At 64.7% G+C, this 18,228-nt stretch overlaps 1 protein-coding gene across 3 annotated transcripts; it reads left to right on the forward strand.

Moving 5' to 3' along the window:
* Positions 1 to 2,349: 2,349 nt before the first annotated feature.
* EPHX2 (epoxide hydrolase 2) lies at positions 2,350 to 17,851 on the forward strand. 3 transcript variants are annotated; one of them, XM_075415107.1, is made up of 19 exons: positions 2,350 to 2,515; positions 3,776 to 3,860; positions 3,972 to 4,131; positions 8,266 to 8,456; positions 8,580 to 8,702; positions 8,973 to 9,047; positions 9,360 to 9,455; positions 9,756 to 9,834; positions 10,050 to 10,084; positions 10,178 to 10,204; positions 12,029 to 12,114; positions 12,242 to 12,353; positions 12,639 to 12,713; positions 14,260 to 14,305; positions 16,228 to 16,330; positions 16,544 to 16,613; positions 16,696 to 16,776; positions 17,108 to 17,166; positions 17,260 to 17,851. In XM_075415107.1, exons 1-19 carry the CDS (start codon positions 2,415 to 2,417, stop codon positions 17,342 to 17,344), a joined length of 1,689 nt encoding a protein of 562 aa, XP_075271222.1. In that variant the 5' UTR covers positions 2,350 to 2,414; the 3' UTR covers positions 17,345 to 17,851. The 3 variants fall into 3 exon arrangements, with proteins under 3 accessions (XP_075271222.1, XP_075271223.1, XP_075271224.1); XM_075415108.1 differs by lacking the exon at positions 2,350 to 2,515 and adding an exon at positions 3,448 to 3,673; XM_075415109.1 differs by lacking the exons at positions 2,350 to 2,515; positions 3,972 to 4,131 and adding an exon at positions 3,448 to 3,673.
* Positions 17,852 to 18,228: the final 377 nt, after the last annotated feature.

An 18,228-nucleotide genomic window follows, 5' to 3' on the forward strand; every position in this document is an offset into this window, starting at 1 on the left:
CTTCACGGATGACGGGAAGCGCCTCGGTGACGACGTCCTGGTAGCGGGTCCGGTTGTCCTCCAGCGCGGCCGCCATCTCCACCTCCCTCAAGCTGGCCTTGGTGTCCTGCAAGAGGTTCTTCAGCTGCTCCAGCTCCGGGCGAGAGGCGGATGGGGGTGGCCCGGGGGGGCTGCAAGGGTTGGGGGTGTGGAAGGTGATGCCGCAGAGCTGGGGGTCCCGGAGGGGTTCCCCGCCCTGGGGGAGGTGGTACCCCAGCTCCTCCGTCCCGATGGTAGGTGGCATCTCATCTTCTGGTCCCCCCTGGGTGGTGATGGGGGGGGGGACGAGGGCGCAGAGCCCCACCAGCAGGCACCAGCCGGGGCCCCCCCAGACCATGGCGACCTGCGGCAGCAAAGAGAAACGGGGGGGGGGGGGAGTCGAGACCCTCTGAGACCCCGAGTCCCCCCCCGGACCTCCCCCCCAATTCACACCAGCAACCCCCCCAAGCACCCCAGTTTTTCCATGCATGTTCATCTCTGGCCGCCGGGCTTCAGGATTTGGGGGTGCTGTACCCCCGCCTCCCCACACCAGGGAGGACCCCCCCCCCCCCCCCGACGCCCCCTCCCTACTCCAGGTAGGGAGGGGGCTTTTCCACACGTTGGAGGAAAGCAATGGGGAAACTGAGGCACGGAGGGGGTTGAGGGGAGGGCTAGGGTGAGGCCGATCCCCCTCGTCCCCCCCAAAGCCATGGAGAAGCGGGGGGGGGGGGGGGGCAGACCATACACCTTGGCACCCATCGGCACCCCAGCACCCCGCGTGCAGCCTGGGGTGCAACGAGCTGCCCAGGTCTCAGCCCGGCAGCTGGCAAGGATTGGGGGGGGCGGGGTTGGCTTTGGAGGGAAGGCCCCCAAAAGACGGGGGGGGGGGGGGGGGATGGACCCCCACACTTGGAGACCGCAGCGGGACGGTGGCCGTGTCACGAGTTGGCCGGGCCTCAGCGGCGTAACCGCGCTGGCATTTCCCTGGCACCGAGGCCGCGTTTTTCCTGCCGGCTCTTCCCGCCGGAATAGCAGCAGAGCAGAAAAATTCTATTTTTTCCCTTCTTTTTTCTGCCCCCCCCCCCCCCCCCCCCCCAAATAACCCCCCCCGGCTTCGACTTTTTCCCCAGGGAGAAGCCGGGCTTGGCGTCGCGGCGGCTGCGACGCGGGGGGCTGCGGCCCCCCCGGTTTTTGGGGTGAGCGAAGGGGCTGCGCCGGGGGAGATCCGAGAAAAAGCGGGGAGGGGGGCTTTGCCCCCCCCCCCCCCCCCATGCTGGAGCAGCTGGGACGATGCTGGGGGGGCTCGGCAAGGGGTCCTGGGGGGACGGGGGGAGGTTGGGGACGTGGGCTGGGGGGCACCGGGCTGCCGATGAACACGTGGCCCCCCGAAAATAGCTCTGCCCCCCTCCCAAATAGCCCCCCCAGGCAGGAGCAGCCCCCCCAGCTCTGCAGGGCGTTTACCCCCCCCCCCCCCCCAAACCGCCCCCCCCAGGCCAGGAGCCCACCGCTGGTTCTGCAGGTGGGGAAACTGAGGCAGAGGTGCTGGGGTTCCCCCCCCTCCCCAAAACCGGTTGCCCCGCTGCCCCCCCAACCCCGCTCACCGCTCGGCGACGCGGCCGTCCCGCCACGGCACCGCTCCCCGAGGCGGGGCCGGCCCACGCACACGCACACGCGTGGGCGTTTCGGCGGGTACGCACACGCGTGTGCACATGTGTGTGGGTACGTGCGCGTGCACCTCTGCGCGTGGGGGGGGTCTGTGTGCGTGCTTGTGCACGCACAGTTTTGCACACGTATGTATGTGTATGCGTGTCGGTGTGCATATATGTGCGCATACGTGTGCATGCGTGTGGGTGTGCACGCATGTGGGTGTTCACGCGTGTGGGTGTGCACACATGTGGGTGTGCACGCGTGTGGGTGTGCGTGTTATGTGTGTGCATGTGTTATGTGTGTGCATGTGTGCATATATGTGCGTGTGCACGTGTGTGTGCGTGTGAGCACGCGAGCATGCACGCATGTGCACATGTATGTGCACGCACACGCGTGTCCATGCCTGCAGCCCGTGGCCACTCCTGCCCCTTCCCACGCCTGGCCCTGTTTGGGGGCTCAGGGTGGGGTCAGCGGCTGCTGCTGCACCCCTGGGTGCTGCGCGAGTTCGGGGGGGGGTCCTGGGCTCCCCGTTTATGGGAGAAAACCGCGATTATGGGCAAAACCCCGCGGGAGCAGCGCTGCGAAGTGGGAACCCCCCCCAACACGTACAGGACGGGCGCTAGGACCCAGCGCGGCGCCCGGCGTGAGGCGGCGGGGGCGGGGCCTGCGGGGCTGCGGCCGGGGGCCTCGGCGCTGGCGGCGGAGGGGTCGCGGGTTCGAGACCGGGCGCCGGCGGTTGTTGGGCGGCCATGGCGCGGCGGGTCGTGTTGTTCGATCTCGGCGGCGTGCTCTTCCGGCCCGGCCTGCAGCACTTCCTGGGCTCCTCCGAGCGGGACTCCGCGCTGCCCAGGTACGGACCGGCCCGGCCCGGCCCGGCCCGGCCCGGCCCGGTCCGGTCTTGCCTTGTCCTCCCGCCCGCGCGTCTGCGAGTCGCCGCTCGGCCGGAGACACGTAGAGATGAGGCGACAATACTGTGTGTGCCGGCGCCGCCCGCGCGGCCTGTGCGCGACTGGGGAGAGGGCTGGGTGCGGGGTGCGGGCTGGGGACCCCTCATGTCCTGGACGTTGAGGTGCAAGTTGGGGTCCCTGTGTATATGAGGTGGTCGGCCTGGATGTGGGGTGATAGCTGAGTGGGGGTCGTGCCCTGGATGTGGGGTGCAGGCTGTGGGGGGGGAAAGGGGGGGTCCTGTGGTGGGTGATGGGTGCAGGTCAGCGGTTAAAGCTGACCCCCCCGAGAGGCAGGACTGTCGCAGGGGACGTCTGCAGAAGCAGTCAGGAGAGCAATTAATTATAAATTAAGCGTGATAATTAATAAAGCCCACTCCTGCGGCGGCGCTGAGACCTGCCACAACTCAGCGCACGAGCTGGCGCTGAGGAACCCCACAGCGCCGGACCCCCGGGAGGGTCCCCACCGCCCTCCCGCCTCGTAGTGCCCCGTTTTTGGGGGGAAAGCTCCCGAACGGGTTCTGCCCGTGTCGCCCCGTGATCTCCCGGCAGCAGGATGATAAAACGATAACCAGAGAAGAAAAAAAAAAATCACCGGCGGGGAGTTATCAAAAAGATGAAATATTAAATAGCTGAAAGCTGGAGGACGTGGGGCGGATGGGGCAATAAATTCCCGGCTTGTCGGGCCGCCAAGCAGATTTTTGCTTCGCTTCGTATTAATAAAAAAACCCCCCCAAAAAGTGACGGCAATCCTGCTGGGGAAAAAAAAAAAAAATCTGGTTTTATTTTTAACCGAGCTGCGTTTTTATCGACCTTGTCCTGAAGCCGGCGGCCGTAATCGTGTTTTATTGCCGCCCGAGAAGGCCTTTTGTCATCTTGCCACGGGGGGGGAAAAATGATTTTCCCTGAGCTGCAGCTTACCCAGTACCTCGCTTTTCCGATTAATTTTTTTTATTCCTGGCAAAATTCCCTCCTGGTCCCGTCCGCGGGGCGAAGTCGTGGAGCGGCCGGCGGGGAGAAACGGCCAGCGAGCTCCCGGTCCCCGGAATGAAGCCGTGATGGCGGTGGGAGCGCCGTGTCCCCGGCGCGGAGCATCCCCCTCCCCAGTATTGGGGTGTCCCCCCCCCCCAATCTCACCTCTCCTCCTTTCCCCCCACCCCGAGCAGGAATTTCTTGCGGAAGGTGATGTTTGCCGGCGGCTCCGGAGGTCCTTACGCCGAAGCGATGAGGGGACGGATCACCCTGTCCCAGGTGAGCCCTTGGGTGCCACCTCGGGGCGCAGCCGGCGGGACCAGGCGCCGCGGTGGGCCGCGATTTTTGGTTTTTCAGGGGTGACGGGGTGTCCCCCTGGGTGTTTTCCAGCTCTTCTCGGAGGTGGAAGAGGGCTGCAGGCAGCACGCGTCCGCCTCGGGCATCGCCCTGCCGCCCGGCTTCTCCGTGGCCCGAGCCTTCGAGGAGATGGTGGCCGAGGGGGTGGTCAATGCCCCCCTTCTGCGGGCAGCGAGGGTGCTGAGGAGGAACGGTGGGTGACTGGTGGGCAAGGGGTGCTGGAGGCAGGGTGCTGCTCCCCGCCCGAGAGGGTGCCGTGGGGGTCTCTGGTCGGTCCTGCTGTAGGGGGTCCCAGTCAGTGCGACCATGGGGTCCTCTGGTTGGTCCCACCGTGGGGCTCCTGGTTGGTCCCACCATGGGGTCCCTGGTCAGTCCCACCATGGGGCCCCTGGTCAGTCCCAGCATGGGGGTCCTGGTCAGTGCCACCATGAGGAACCCGGTCGGTCCCACCATGGGGTCCCTGATCTGTCCCACCGTGGGGGTCCCGGTCGGTGCCACCATGGGGCTCCTGGTTGGTCCCACCATGGAGTCCCTGCTCAGTCCCACCATGGGACTCCTGGTTGGTCCCACCATGGGGTCCCTGCTTAGTCCCACCATGGGGCTCCTGGTCAGTCCCACCATGGGGGTCCCGGTCAGTGCCACCATGGGGAACCCAGTCAGTCCCACCATGTGGTCCCTGATCTGTCCCACCATGGGAATCCCGCTCGGTCCCACCATGGGGCTCCTGGTCGGTCCCACCATGGGAGTCCCTGATCAGTCCCACCCTGGGGTCCCTGATCTGTCCAACCATGGGGCTCCTGCTCAGTCCCACCATGGGGCTCCTAGTCGGTGCCACCATGGGGCTCCTGGTCGGTGCCACCATGGGGGTCCCAGTCGGTCCCACCATGGAGTCTCTGCTCAGTCCCACCATGGGGCTCCTGGTTGGTCCCACCATGTAGTCCTTCCTCAGTCCCACCATGGGGCTCCTGGTTGGTCCCACCATGGGGTCCCTGATCTGTCCCACCATGGGTCTCCTGGTCAGTCCCACCATGGGGGTCCTGGTCAGTGGCACCATGAGGAACCGGGTCAGTCCCACCATGGGGTCCCTGATCTGTCCCACCATGGGGGTCCCGGTCGGTGCCACCATGGGGGTCCCGGTCGGTCCCACCATGGAGTCCCTGCTCAGTCCCACCATGGGACTCCTGGTTGGTCCCACCATGGAGTCCTTCCTCAGTCCCACCATGGGGCTCCTGGTTGGTCCCACCATGGGGTCCCTGCTTGGTCTCACCATGGGTCTCCTGGTCAGTCCCACCATGGGGGTCCCGCTCGGTCCCACCATGGGGCTCCTGGTCGGTCCCACCATGGGAGTCCCTGATCAGTCCCACCCTGGGGTCCCTGATCTGTCCAACCATGGGGCTCCTGCTCAGTCCCACCATGGGGCTCCTAGTCGGTGCCACCATGGGGCTCCTGGTCGGTGTCACCATGGGGGTCCCAGTCGGTCCCACCATGGAGTCCCTGCTCAGTCCCACCATGGGGCTCCTGGTTGGTCCCACCATGGAGTCCTTCCTCAGTCCCACCATGGGGCTCCTGGTTGGTCCCACCATGGGGTCCCTGCTTAGTCCCACCATGGGGCTCCTGGTCAATCCCACCATGGGGGTCCCGGTCGGTGCCACCATGGGGAACCCAGTCAGTCCCACCATGTGGTCCCTGATCTGTCCCACCATGGGAATCCCGCTCGGTCCCACCATGGGGCTCCTGGTTGGTCCCACCATGGAGTCCTTCCTCAGTCCCACCATGGGGCTCCTGGTTGGTCCCACCATGGGGTCCCTGCTTAGTCCCACCATGGGTCTCCTGGTCAGTTCCACCATGGGGGTCCTGGTCAGTGGCACCATGAGGAACCGGGTCAGTCCCACCATGGGGTCCCTGATCTGTCCCACCATGGGGGTCCCGGTCGGTGCCACCATGGGGGTCCCAGTCGGTCCCACCATGGAGTCCCTGCTCAGTCCCACCATGGGGCTCCTGGTTGGTCCCACCATGGGGTCCCTGCTTGGTCTCACCATGGGTCTCCTGGTCAGTCCCACCATGGGGCTCCTGGTCGGTCCCACCATGGAGTCCCTGCTCAGTCCCACCGTGGGGTTCCTGGTTGGTCCCACCATGGGGTCCCTGGTCAGTCCCACCATGGGGCCCCTGGTCAGTCCCAGCATGGGGGTCCTGGTCAGTGCCACCATGAGGAACCCGGTTGGTCCCACCATGGGGTCCCTGATCTGTCCCACCATGGGGATCCCGGTCGGTCTCACCATGGGGTCCCTGGTCAGTCCCACTGTGGGGTCCTTGGTCAGTGCCACCATGGGGCCCCTGGTCAGTCCCACCATGGGGGTCCCGGTCGGTGCCACCATGGGGCTCCTGGTTGGTCCCACCATGGAGTCCCTGCTCAGTCCCACCATGGGACTCCTGGTTGGTCCCACCATGGGGTCCCTGCTTGGTCCCACCATGGGTCTCCTGGTCAGTCCCACCATGGGGGTCCTGGTCAGTGGCACCATGAGGAACCGGGTCAGTCCCACCATGGGGTCCCTGATCTGTCCCACCATGGGGGTCCCGGTCGGTGCCACCATGGGGGTCCCAGTCGGTCCCACCATGGAGTCCCTGCTCAGTCCCACCATGGGGCTCCTGGTTGGTCCCACCATGGGGTCCCTGCTTGGTCTCACCATGGGTCTCCTGGTCAGTCCCACCATGGGGCTCCTGGTCGGTCCCACCATGGAGTCCCTGCTCAGTCCCACCGTGGGGTTCCTGGTTGGTCCCACCATGGGGTCCCTGGTCAGTCCCACCATGGGGCCCCTGGTCAGTCCCACCATGGGGGTCCTGGTCAGTGCCACCATGAGGAACCCGGTTGGTCCCACCATGGGGTCTCTGATCTGTCCCACCATGGGGATCCCGGTCGGTTGGTCCCACCATGGGGTCCCTGGTCAGTCCCACTGTGGGGTCCTTGGTCAGTGCCACCATGGGGCCCCTGGTCAGTCCCACCGTGGGGGTCCCGGTCGGTGCCACCATGGGGCTCCTGGTTGGTCCCACCATGGAGTCCCTGCTCAGTCCCACCATGGGGCTCCTGGTTGGTCCCACCATGGGGTCCCTGCTTAGTCCCACCATGGGGCTCCTGGTCAGTCCCACCATGGGGGTCCCGGTCGGTGCCACCATGGGGAACCCAGTCAGTCCCACCATGTGGTCCCTGATCTGTCCCACCATGGGAATCCCGCTCGGTCCCACCATGGGGCTCCTGGTCGGTCCCACCATGGGAGTCCCTGAGCAGTCCCACCCTGGGGTCCCTGATCTGTCCTACCATGGGGCTCCTGCTCAGTCCCAGCATGGGGCTCCTAGTCGGTGCCACCATGGGGCTCCTGGTTGGTGCCACCATGGGGGTCCCAGGCGGTCCCACCATGGAGTCCTTGCTCAGTCCCACCATGGGGCTCCTGGTTGGTTCCAGTGTGGGGGTCCTGGTCAGTCCCACCATGGGGGTCCTGGTTGGTCCCACCATGGGGTCCATGGTCAGTCCCACCATGGGACATCGGAACACTGGAACAGGCTGCCCAGGGAGGTTGTGGAGTCTCCTTCTCTAGAGATATTCAAGACCCGCCTGGACAAGGTCCTGTGCAGCCTGCTGTAGGTGACCCTGCTTCGGCAGGAGGGTTGGACTAGATGACCCACAGATGTCCCTGCCAACCCCTACCATTCTGTGATTCTGTGATTCTATGGGGGCCCCGGTCAGTCCCACCATGGGGGTCCCGGTCGGTGCCACCATGGGGAACCCGGTCGGTCCCACCATGGGGTCCCTGGTCAGTCCCATCATGGGGGTCCCGGTCGGTGCCACCATGGGGGTCCCAGTCGGTCCCACCATGGAGTCCCTGCTCAGTCCCACCATGGGGCTTCTGGTTGGTCCCACCATGGGGTCCCTGCTTTGTCCCACCATGGGGCTCCTGGTCAGTCCCACCATGGGGGCCCCTGGTCAGTCCCACCATGGGGGTCCCGCTCGGTCCCACCATGGGGCTCCTGGTCAGTCCCACCACAGAGGCCCTGCTTGGTCGCTCATCATCATGAAAGTGCTCTCTCAGCATCTCTAATTAGATGTTCCAAGCCCTGATACCAAATCCATCCATGTTATCACCCAGCTGCTGATTAGGATGCCGTAGTCCTTCGCCCCATGCTGTGGCCGGTCCATTGGCTCAGACCTCAGCGTCTTGGTGCACCCGAGCTCCAGCTCACGTCCTGCTCGCATTGGGAGGGTCAAGCCTTGCTTCCCTGGACGTACAAATCAGGCAGAAGCTCCTGCTGAGTGTGCTTTTATCTCCTTCCCTAGGATTTAAGACCTGCGTCCTCACCAACAACTGGGTGGACGACAGCGCCGGGCGGCTCTTCACGGCCACGTTGATGAACCTGCTGCGTCGCCACTTTGACCTGGTGATCGAGTCCTGCCGGCTCGGAGCACAGAAGCCAGATCCCGAGATCTACACTTACGCCTTGGACGCGCTGCAGGCGAAACCGCAGGAGGTACGGCCACCACCCCCAAAACAGGGCATGGGGGGTCCTTCCAACCACCCAAATTCCTTGGCCCAACCCAGCGGTCGCCCTTCCCTGGGGTGCTGAGCCTGGCTCTCGCTGATGTATCTCCAGGTCATCTTCCTGGATGACATCGGGGAGAACTTGAAGCCGGCTCGGGAGATGGGCATGGCCACCATCCTCGTCAGGGACACCGAAACCGTCCTCAAGGAGCTGGAGGAGCTCTCGGGTGTCCAGGTATGTAGAGGTGGTCTGGGTCCTCTGCTCTCCTGGAGATCCCTGGAGAGCTGGGAGGGATGGGCTCGGGCTTCTGGGTCTTGCCGTGTTGCGGTGGTGGTGCAGGACTTGTGGTTGGCTTTGGAAATGAACGGGATGGGGGCCATGATCTCCTGCAAACCCTCCCCTGGACCTCCCAAGCCACGTCCATCTCAAACGCATGGGTGGTGGGGACGTCCCACGGAGCTCCAGGCTTGCTCAGGAGCTCACTCCCTGCTCCTCACCCCGCAGCTTCTCGGCCAAGAAGAGCCACTGCCAACCACGTGTGATCCATCCGATGTGACCCACGGATACGTCCCCATCCGGGTAGGGCGAAGGGGGCTGCCTCGGTGGCAAGGTGTCCCCGGGCTTAGCAGGGCTTGGGGGGGGCTGGGGGTCCTGGGGAGGGTGTTGAACCCCATGGAAGGATCTGCCAGCCGAGGGGTGGCTCGTTGGGTTGTCTACCCTCCTGCGTGGGCTGCTCAGCTGCTCCGTCGTTGAGGTCTTCTCCATCCACCCCAAGGGCCAAAGAGTCCTCGCGCGGCTGGAGGGGTTGGTGGGCTCCCACACGTGGTGGCCGGCGGTGGGTGGGGGCTTGGGGGTGAAGCTGAGCTGGTGAGGGCTCCTCGTCCCTTCCAGCCCGGCGTCCAGCTGCACTTCGTGGAGATGGGACATGGCCCCGTCATCTGCCTCTGCCACGGCTTCCCCGAGTCCTGGCTCTCCTGGCGCTACCAGGTGATGGAGGAGGGTGGACCACGGGGGGCCGGCGGTGGGATGCTGGAGCCGGGTGAAGGGGATGCATGGCCATACTCTTGGGGGGTTCCCAAGGCTGTCCCACCACCCTTCTGTGAACCTTGAGGACAGCTCAGGAGTGTTCCCCACCCACACCAGCCCGCATGTGTCCTCCTGGGGACATCTCCGGGCACGGCCGGCAGACGTTGGGGTGGGCAGACGCAGGATGGGCGCTGGTGCCGTCGCGGAGCAGGGTCCCGGGGGGTCTCCGCGTCCTTTGGAGACCACTCATTTCCCTCCTAGATCCCAGCCTTGGCTGATGCTGGCTTCAGGGTGATCGCTCTGGAGATGAAGGGCTACGGGGAGTCCACGGCCCCGCCGGGTGAGCTGGGCTCGCCGGGGCATCAGGGGGACTTGGGGGGGGCATTCGGGGCTGGAGCTGGCGGTCCAGAGGCCAAGACCCTGGAGGAGGTGGGTGGAGGAGTCTTCTCCTTGGGAAGGGGGTGGTGGAAGCCATCCTGCTCCTCACGTGGGTGTGGAATATGTCCCTGAAAACGCGTGGGTGTTAAAATGAAGGTGGTTGTGTCTTCCATGCAGACATCAAAGAATATTCCCAGGAGCAGATATGCAAGGTGAGGAGCGGGAGGGCACGGGTGCTGGCAGGAGGAGGGTGGTAGGGCATGGTCCCGGGCAGGATCTGACCCCTGCTCTCCTCCCTTCTCCAGGACCTGGCGGTTTTCCTGGACAAACTGGTGAGGAGCCCCCCACGATGGGTCCCTCCTTCTTGGCAAGGTTTGGGTGCTCGTCTCCCCGGCTGCCCTGCGCCTCTCCCTTCCTGTGCCAGGACGTCCAAGCTCCCCAGTGACGCTGGTGGCCCCAGCCCTGTCTTTGCGTTCTCCATGGGTGGGATTTTAGGGGTGGGGATGTTCATACAACCCATTGCCGGTGAGGAGAACCCATCCTTGAGAGGGTCTCCAGCTCTGCGTCACAGAATGGTGGGGGTTGGAAGGGACCTCTGTGGGTCACCCAGCCCAACCCCCTGCCCAAGCAGGGTCACCCAGAGCAGGGGGCACAGCACCGCGGCCAGGCGGGGCTGGAATATCTCCAGAGAAGGAGACTCCACAGCCCCTCTGGGCAGCCTGGGCCAGGGCTCCGTCACCCTCAGAGGGAAGAAGTTCTTCCTCGGCTTCAGCTGGAGCTTCCCAGGCTTCAGTTTGTGCCCATTGCCCCTTGTCCTGTCGCTGGGAACCACTGGAAAGAGTCTGGCCCCGTCCTCCTGACCCCCACCCTGCAGATATTTAGAGGCATTTCGAAGGTCCCCTCTCAGCCTTCTCTTCTCCAGGCTGAACAAGCCCAGCTCCCTCAGCCTCTCCTCGGAGGAGAGATGCTCCAGTCCCCTCCTCATCCTCGTAGCCCTGCGCTGGACTCTCTCCAGTAGCTCCTCATCTTTCTTGAACTGGGGAGCCCAGCACTGGACGCAGGACTCCAGATGGGGCCTCCCCAGGGCAGAGCAGAGGGGGAGGAGACCCTCCCCTTCTCCTGGACTTTCTGTCCTTGCTGAAGATGGGGAGATGGGCTGGGGGCACCTGGTTTGGGTTTTGGTCAGGCTGCATCCCCTCTGCGTCCCCCCACCGCGGCAGCTCCGGAGGGGTTGGGGTGAGCTCGGCGGCGAGCGTGACATCCCGTATAGGTGGGACCTTGGGTTTCCCTGCTCCTCCGCTACCATCGGAGCCCACCCGGCTCCTCTCCGACCCCCCCGGGTGTGGGGGCTCCTCTCCCCCCCCCAAACCTGGGGGGATTTGGGGGAGGATAAATGGCTTTGAGCCCCTCGGTCCAGGAGCTGGGGGTGGTGGGGTGAAACCCAGCGGCACGGGGAGGGGGGGACCCACTCAGCCCCATATGGGGGGTGGGAGCTGCTGGGGACCCCCCCAAACCCTCTGCCCCCCTTGGGGGGGTTTCACACCATCAGGCAGCAAGCAGGGCTCCCCGAGCCGTGTCCGCCGGGAGGGACTTTTAATTACTCTTCTAAATAGCAACTAATTACGAACCGGCTGTCAGGAGCGTGGGGGGGGTTAATTGGATTTGTTGAGGTTTAATTGGATTAATTTGTAGGTGCCCAGGGGGGGTGGGAAAAAGGAATGGTTGGGGGGGGAATGGTGGGATCCATCCGGCCCTGGGGATGCTGCGAGCCCCTTCCCGGAGGCGCTGGGGATTTATTCGGTGGGGGGAACCAGTCCAGGCTATCCCAGATATTATATTATTTTGGATAATATTGGATATTCCATTATTATATTGGATATTATATTGGATAATATCGAACCCCTTTCCTCTGGAGGGAATACTTGAAATATTTAATTAAGTCGGAGCAAATTGCTCCGGGGATTCAGGTGACGCTCATTCCTTGGGGGGGCAAAAAGGTAAAAAATACAAAAAAAAGGGGAAAAAAGAGAAAATATTGCCGTTTTCTGATCTCTTTGCTGCTGCGGAGGAAGGGGAAGGGCGTCTCGGGCGCCGCTTTCGGGGTGCAGGGTGGGGGGTGTGGGCTGACGGGCCCCCCCCCCCCCCCCTCCCCGCAGGGCATCCCGCAGGCCGTGCTGGTCGGCCACGACTGGGGCGGTGCCGTGGTCTGGAACATGGCTCTGTTCTACCCCGAGAGGGTGAGGTGGGTCCCTCCGGTCCCCCGGGACCGATTCCCCACCCTGCAGCCGAACCCTGGCTCACCCTGGGCACCCCAAATCTGGGGGTGACGCTGACTCGGTGTGTCCCCCCCCCAATCCACCATATCCCAGGGCTGTGGCTTCGCTGAACACCCCGTACCGACCCGCCGACCCCGCTGTGGACATCGTGGAGAAGATGAGATCCTATCCCACCTTTGATTACCAGTTCTACTTCCAGGAGCCGGTGAGTCCAGGACCAAGATTTTTGTCCCCCGCCCCTCTTTTGGGGCTTAAAACCCGCCGGGGTACGGGGACGTGCCCGCGTCGGGGGTCCCCAACTCGTGGCTGGGCATCGTCCAGTTGTGGTCCCCCTGCCAGACCTTGTTCCCGCGCTGAACTCCCCAAAAAACCATCCCCAGCCTCCCCCTGAGCCTTGGTGGGTGGCAGGGTCCAGCCCCAGGGGGGGTTTGGGTCCCTGGGGAGGGTTGGCGTCACCCACCGTGAGTCCTTCCCCCCTCACCCTGTGCAGGGCGTCGCGGAAGCGGAGCTCGAGAAGGACATCGGCCGGACCCTGAAGGTCCTGATCCGCTCCACGCGCCGGGAGGTACCCGTGGGGCTGGGAGGGGGGGAACCTGGGGTGGGAACTGTGGTGGCCGGCCTGATGTCCTCTCCAAGCCCTGCTAGCCTTGTCGGGGCTCTGCCTGTGGCACCTTCTGCTGTCCCACGTCACCTGTGCTAGGAGCTGAAAGCTTCCGGGGTGGCTTTGCAGTGACCCACAGTGACCCTCAAGCACGGCCCACCCCGTGTCTGCCATCATTTTGCAGCAAAGTCTGCGTTCAGTCAGCCGTCAGTAGGGACCAGAGTGAACACATCCTTGTCAGCAGCGGCGTGGGGCCCGCACCTCTTTAAGACTCGAAGCTGACCCTGAGTAGGGATGGAGAAGACCTCTAGAAAGCTGTCCTGCCTTGGGGGGAAGGGCAGATTTGCAGGGTGGCAGCCTCGGCGTGGCCGGGCAGAGCCTCCTGCTCTCCCCCCGCCCTCGCGGTGCCAGCGCCGCTGGCTGCCTTAACCCCTGCTGGCATCTCGCTTCGGGGTGAAAAACCTTTGTGGTTTGAAATATCAGCTCCCGGGGAGCCGTGCCTCGCCGTCGGCGTCCTTCAGCCGTCGGTGTATTCAGCCGTTGGCGTCCTTCAGCCGTTGGCGTCCTTCAGCTGTTGGCATCCTTCAGCCATCGGCATCCTTCAGCCGTTGGCGTCCTTCAGCCGTTGGCGTCCTTCAGCTGTTGGCATCCTTCAGCCGTTGGCGTCCTTCAGCCATCGTCGTCCTTCAGCCATCGGCGTCCTTCAGCCATCGGCGTCCTTCAGCCATCGGCATTCTTCAGCCATCGGCATCCTTCAGCCGTTGGCGTCCTTCAGCCATCGGCATTCTTCAGCCATCGGCATTCTTCAGCCATCGGCGCCCTTCAGCCATCGGCGTCCTTCAGCCGTCGGCGTCCTTCAGCCGTCGGCGTCCTTCAGCCATCGGCGTCCTTCAGCCGTTGGCGTCCTTCAACCATTGGCATCCTTCAGCCGTTGACGTCCTTCAGCCGTCGGCGTCCTTCAGCCATCGGCATCCTTCAGCCGTTGGCGTCCTTCAACCATTGGCATCCTTCAGCCGTTGACGTCCTTCAGCCGTTGGTTTCCTTCAGCCATCGGCGTCCTTCAGCCGTTGACGTCCTTCAGCCGTTGGTTTCCTTCAGCCGTCGGCGTCCTTCAGCCCTCGGTGTCCTTCAGCCATTGGCGTCCTTCAGCCATCGGCATCCTTCAGCCATCGGCGTCCTTCAGCCGTCGGCGTCCTTCAGCCGTTGGCGTCCTTCAGCCATTGGCATCCTTCAGCCGTTGACGTCCTTCAGCCATCGGCATCCTTCAGCCGTTGACGTCCTTCAGCCGTTGGTTTCCTTCAGCCGTTGGTGTCCTTCAGCCGACTCGCAGCTCTCCATTCCGTTCCCACTTCCCTTGGGGTGCGGCCATGCGGGGTGCTGGTTCCCAGCAAAGGGGGGGGCAGGGAGCCCCAAATCTGCCAGGCAGGCACAGGGAGCCCCCCTGGGAGGGGTTTTTATCCCCGGGGTGCGGTGCCGCTCCCCCCCTGCCCTCGGTCCCCTCTCTCCACAGGACCGCCTGCCCTTCGCACTCGACTTCCACGGGGTCCGGGCGCGAGGTGAGGGGGGAGACCTGGCTGTGGGGTGGGGGTGCCGTGGGTGGGGGTGCCGTGGGTGGGGATGCCACGGGTGGGGATGCCATGGGTGGGGATGCCACGGGTGGGGATGCCATGGGTGGGGATGCTGCGGGTGGGCATGCCAAGGGTGGGCATGCCAAGGGTGGGGATGCCATGGGTGGGTGTGCCAAGGGTGGGGATGCCGTGGGTGGGGGTGCCACAGATGGGGGTGCCAAGGGTGGGATGGTGTGGGTGGGGATGCTGCAGGTGGGATGCCGTGGGTGGGGATGGCGTGGGTGGGGATGGCGCGGGTGGGATGCTGCAGGTGGAGATGCTGGGGTGGGGATGCCATGGGTGGGGATACCATGTGGGGGGATGGCATGGGTGGGATGTCATGGGTGGGGGTGCCATGGTGGGGATGGCGTGGGTGGGGATGCCATGCATGGGGATGGCGTAGGTGGGATGTTGTGGGCGGGATGCTGTGGGTGGGGATGACGTGAGTGGGCATGCTGTGGGTGGGATGCTGCACGTGGGGATGCTGCGGGTGGGATGCCTTGGGTGGGCATGCCAATGGTGGAATGGCATGGGTGGGATGGCATGGGTGGGGATGCCACAGGTGGGATGCCGTGGGTGGGGATGCTGTGGGTGAGGATGGTGTGTGTGGGATGCCACGGGTGGGATGCCATGGGTGGGTATACCGTGGGTGGGCATGCCCTGTGTGGGGATGCTGAGAGTGGTATGGTGCAGGGGCGATGCCATGAGTGGGGATGTCATGGGTGGGGATGCCAATAGGTGCGGATGCTGCGGGTGGGATGCCATAGGTGGGGTGTGGCGCGGGTGGGGATGCCACGGGTGGGGATGCCGTGGGTGGGATACCGTAGGTGGGATGGCATGTGTGGGGATGGCGTGGGTGGGGTTGCCGTGGGTGGGATGCCGTGGGTGGAATGGTGTGGGTATGGGTGCTGTGGGTGGGAATGCTGTGGGGGGGGATGCCGTGGATGGGGATGCCATGGGTGGGGATGGTGTGTGTGGGATGCCACGGGTGGGATGCCACGGGTGGGTATACCGTGGGTGAGGATGGCGTGGGTGAGGATGGCGTGGGTGAGGATGGCATGGGTGGGGATGCCATAGGTGTGGATGGCACGGGTGGGGTGCCATAGGTGGGGGGTGGGGTGGGTGAGAGTGCCGTGGGTGGGATGCTGCACATGGGGATGCCGCAGGTGGGATGCCGTGGGTGGGGATGCCACGGGTGGGCATGCTATGGGTGGGATGCTGCAGATGGGGATGCTGTGGGTGGGATGCCACCAGCAGGGATGCCACAGGAGGGATGGCATATGGGGGGATGCCGTGGGTGGGATGCCATGGGTGGGCATGCCAAGGGTGGGATGGCATGGGTGGGATGCTGGGGGTGGGATGCCGTGAGTGGGAATGCCATGGGTGGGATGCCATGGGTGGGGATGCCACAGGTGGGATGCCGTGGGTGGGGATGCTGCGGGTGGGATGCCGTGGGTGGGGATGCTGCAGGTGGGGGTGCCAAGGGTGGGGTGGTGTGGGTGGGGATGCCAAGGGTGGGGATAGCGTGGGTGGGATGCTGTGTGTGGGTGTGCTGTGGATGGGATGCCATGGGTGGGGATGGCGTGGTGGGGATGCTGTGGGTGGGTGTACTGTGGGTGGGATGCCGTGGGTGGGGATGCTGTGATGGGGATGCCACGGGTGGGGATGCTGTGGGTGGGGATGCTGTGAGTGGGGATGCCACAGGTGGGATGCCATGGGTGGGGATGCCATGATGGGGATGCCACAGGTGGGCATGCCAAGTGTGGGATGCTGCGCGTGGGGATGCCGTGGGTGGGCTGCCACGGGTGGGGGTGCCGCAGCTGGGATGCTGCAGGTGGGACATGGCGGCAGTGCTGTGCCCCTTGTTGCAGGGGGGCTGCTGGTGGGCTTCCCAGAAAACCCCCCCGCCAGCCGGATCCTGCACGGCCCCGAGCTGCAGTACTACATCCAGCGCTTCGAGAAATCCGGCTTCAGGTAGGGCCAGGAGCTGGGGGGCCTGTGGGGCACCCCCCTGCAGAAGGGGGACCCCCAAACCCACCAAGGCCTGGCTTTCTAACACCAAGGAGGGGCAAGGCTGCCGGGGGGAGGCTGCTTTCCCCTCGCAGGCTCTTCCCGTGCCGGGGACAGGGGGCTGATCCCCGCAGGAACTGAGTCCCAGTATCTCCACCCCATTCCCATCTCTCCCAGTGGCCCCCTGAACTGGTACCGCAACATGCGACCCAACTGGCGCTGGGCTCTCTCTGCCAAGGACAGGAAGGTGGGGACCGATCCTGCCCCGCGGGGAGCGTCTGCAGACCCAGCACCTTCCCCGCCTTGTCACCCGTGTGCCCCCCCTGTAGATCATGATGCCGGCGCTGATGGTCACGGCTGGGAAGGACGTGGTGCTGCACCCCAACATGAGCCGGGGCATGGAGGAGTGGGTAAGACAGCGTGGTCCCATCCCACCCCAGCCCTGCCCAGGACCGGCGTGCTCCGAAGCCGTGCCCCTTCCATCAGATCCCACCACGGGAGACCCCCGGGGCAGGTCCATCCTGCCGAGATGGGCTGGATGTGACCCAGATGTGGGGACATCGCTTGATAAGGGGGGGACGGGCTGATGTGGCGGGGGAGAGGGGGGGCATTTGCAGCGGGCAGGAGGGGGGATTTGCCCTTGCAAAACTGGGGAAGCAGGGGCAGCCTGGGGTGGGCTCTCCCGCTGCCCGACGTGCCCGATCCCAACCCCTCTCCGCTCCCTGGGGATCCCTCCGGAAGATCCCGCAGCTGCGCCGGGAGCACCTCGAGGACTGCGGGCACTGGACGCAGATGGAGAGGTACCGGTACCGCGGGCGCCGGAGCCGGGACCCCCCTTCTCCCCGGGGCGGGGGGAAGCCGGGTCCCAGCCCAGCTCTGTGCCATTCCCCCAGGCCGGCGGAGCTGAACAGGATCCTGGTGGGGTGGCTGGAGGGGCTCCCCCCCGACACCCCCCTGCCCAAGATCTCCAGGCTGTGAGCAGGCAGAGCCCTGCCGCGTGCCTTCCCTCCTCCTTCCCTGTGCCTTTCAGAGCTTGATTTTTGCCTTTCGGGCTTGATTTTTAACTTTAGGGCTTGATTTTTGCCTTTAGGGTTTGATATTTTTACCTTTAGGGTTTGATTTGTATTTTTTTAGGTGGGGGGTTGATGGGTGGAAGCGATGGGTGAGCCAGGGCTGGGGAGGAGGGTGGCACAAAGCATCGCTTGGAGGGTCCTGGTGAGCTCTCGTGGAGGTCCCGGGGCGCTGGGGGCTGATCTGGGGCTGGACCCATCCTCGTGCCCTGGCAGGGGCTGCGTCGGGGCTGCCACATTGCCCCGACCCCATCCCGGGGGCTTCCCTCCCTTGGGGGTTTGGCTGGAGGGGCCCGGATCGTGACGTGGTTGGTTTTGCTTGGGGAGCTATTAACGCACTGAGAGTAATTAACGCTGCCTGAGAAATCACCTTCTGCCTTGGTACGTCGAGAAATAAAACCACAAAGTGCCCCGAGCCCCTCGGCTCTCGCCCTGGTCCTTGGGGTGTGGGGTCCCTCCTCGCTGGGACCCCTCCCCGTGGTGCCAGGGCTCGGTCCCCGCCTGCAGCCGCCTTCCCCTCAGCTCCCGGCCCTTCTCCTGGCCCCAACCGTTAGAAAAAAACAGGATTTGGGCAAACACGCTTGGTATTTCCCCCCCCACCCCCTTCAAATTCTCCCCTGCCCTCAGCTATTTTCATCTGGGGCTTTGCGGTTTGTCTGTCTGCGTCCGTCCTCCCAGCCCTGCCCCGCTCTGCCAGCCAGCCCGCGGGAACGTTTTCCAGCCGGATTCATCCCTGAAAAAGGAGCTGCTTGGATTTGGGGTGGGATGGGGGGAAGGAAGAAAAAAAAAAAA

This window comes from Opisthocomus hoazin, chromosome 2 (assembly GCF_030867145.1).
Source record: "Opisthocomus hoazin isolate bOpiHoa1 chromosome 2, bOpiHoa1.hap1, whole genome shotgun sequence".
Taxonomy (NCBI): Eukaryota; Metazoa; Chordata; class Aves; order Opisthocomiformes; family Opisthocomidae; genus Opisthocomus; species Opisthocomus hoazin.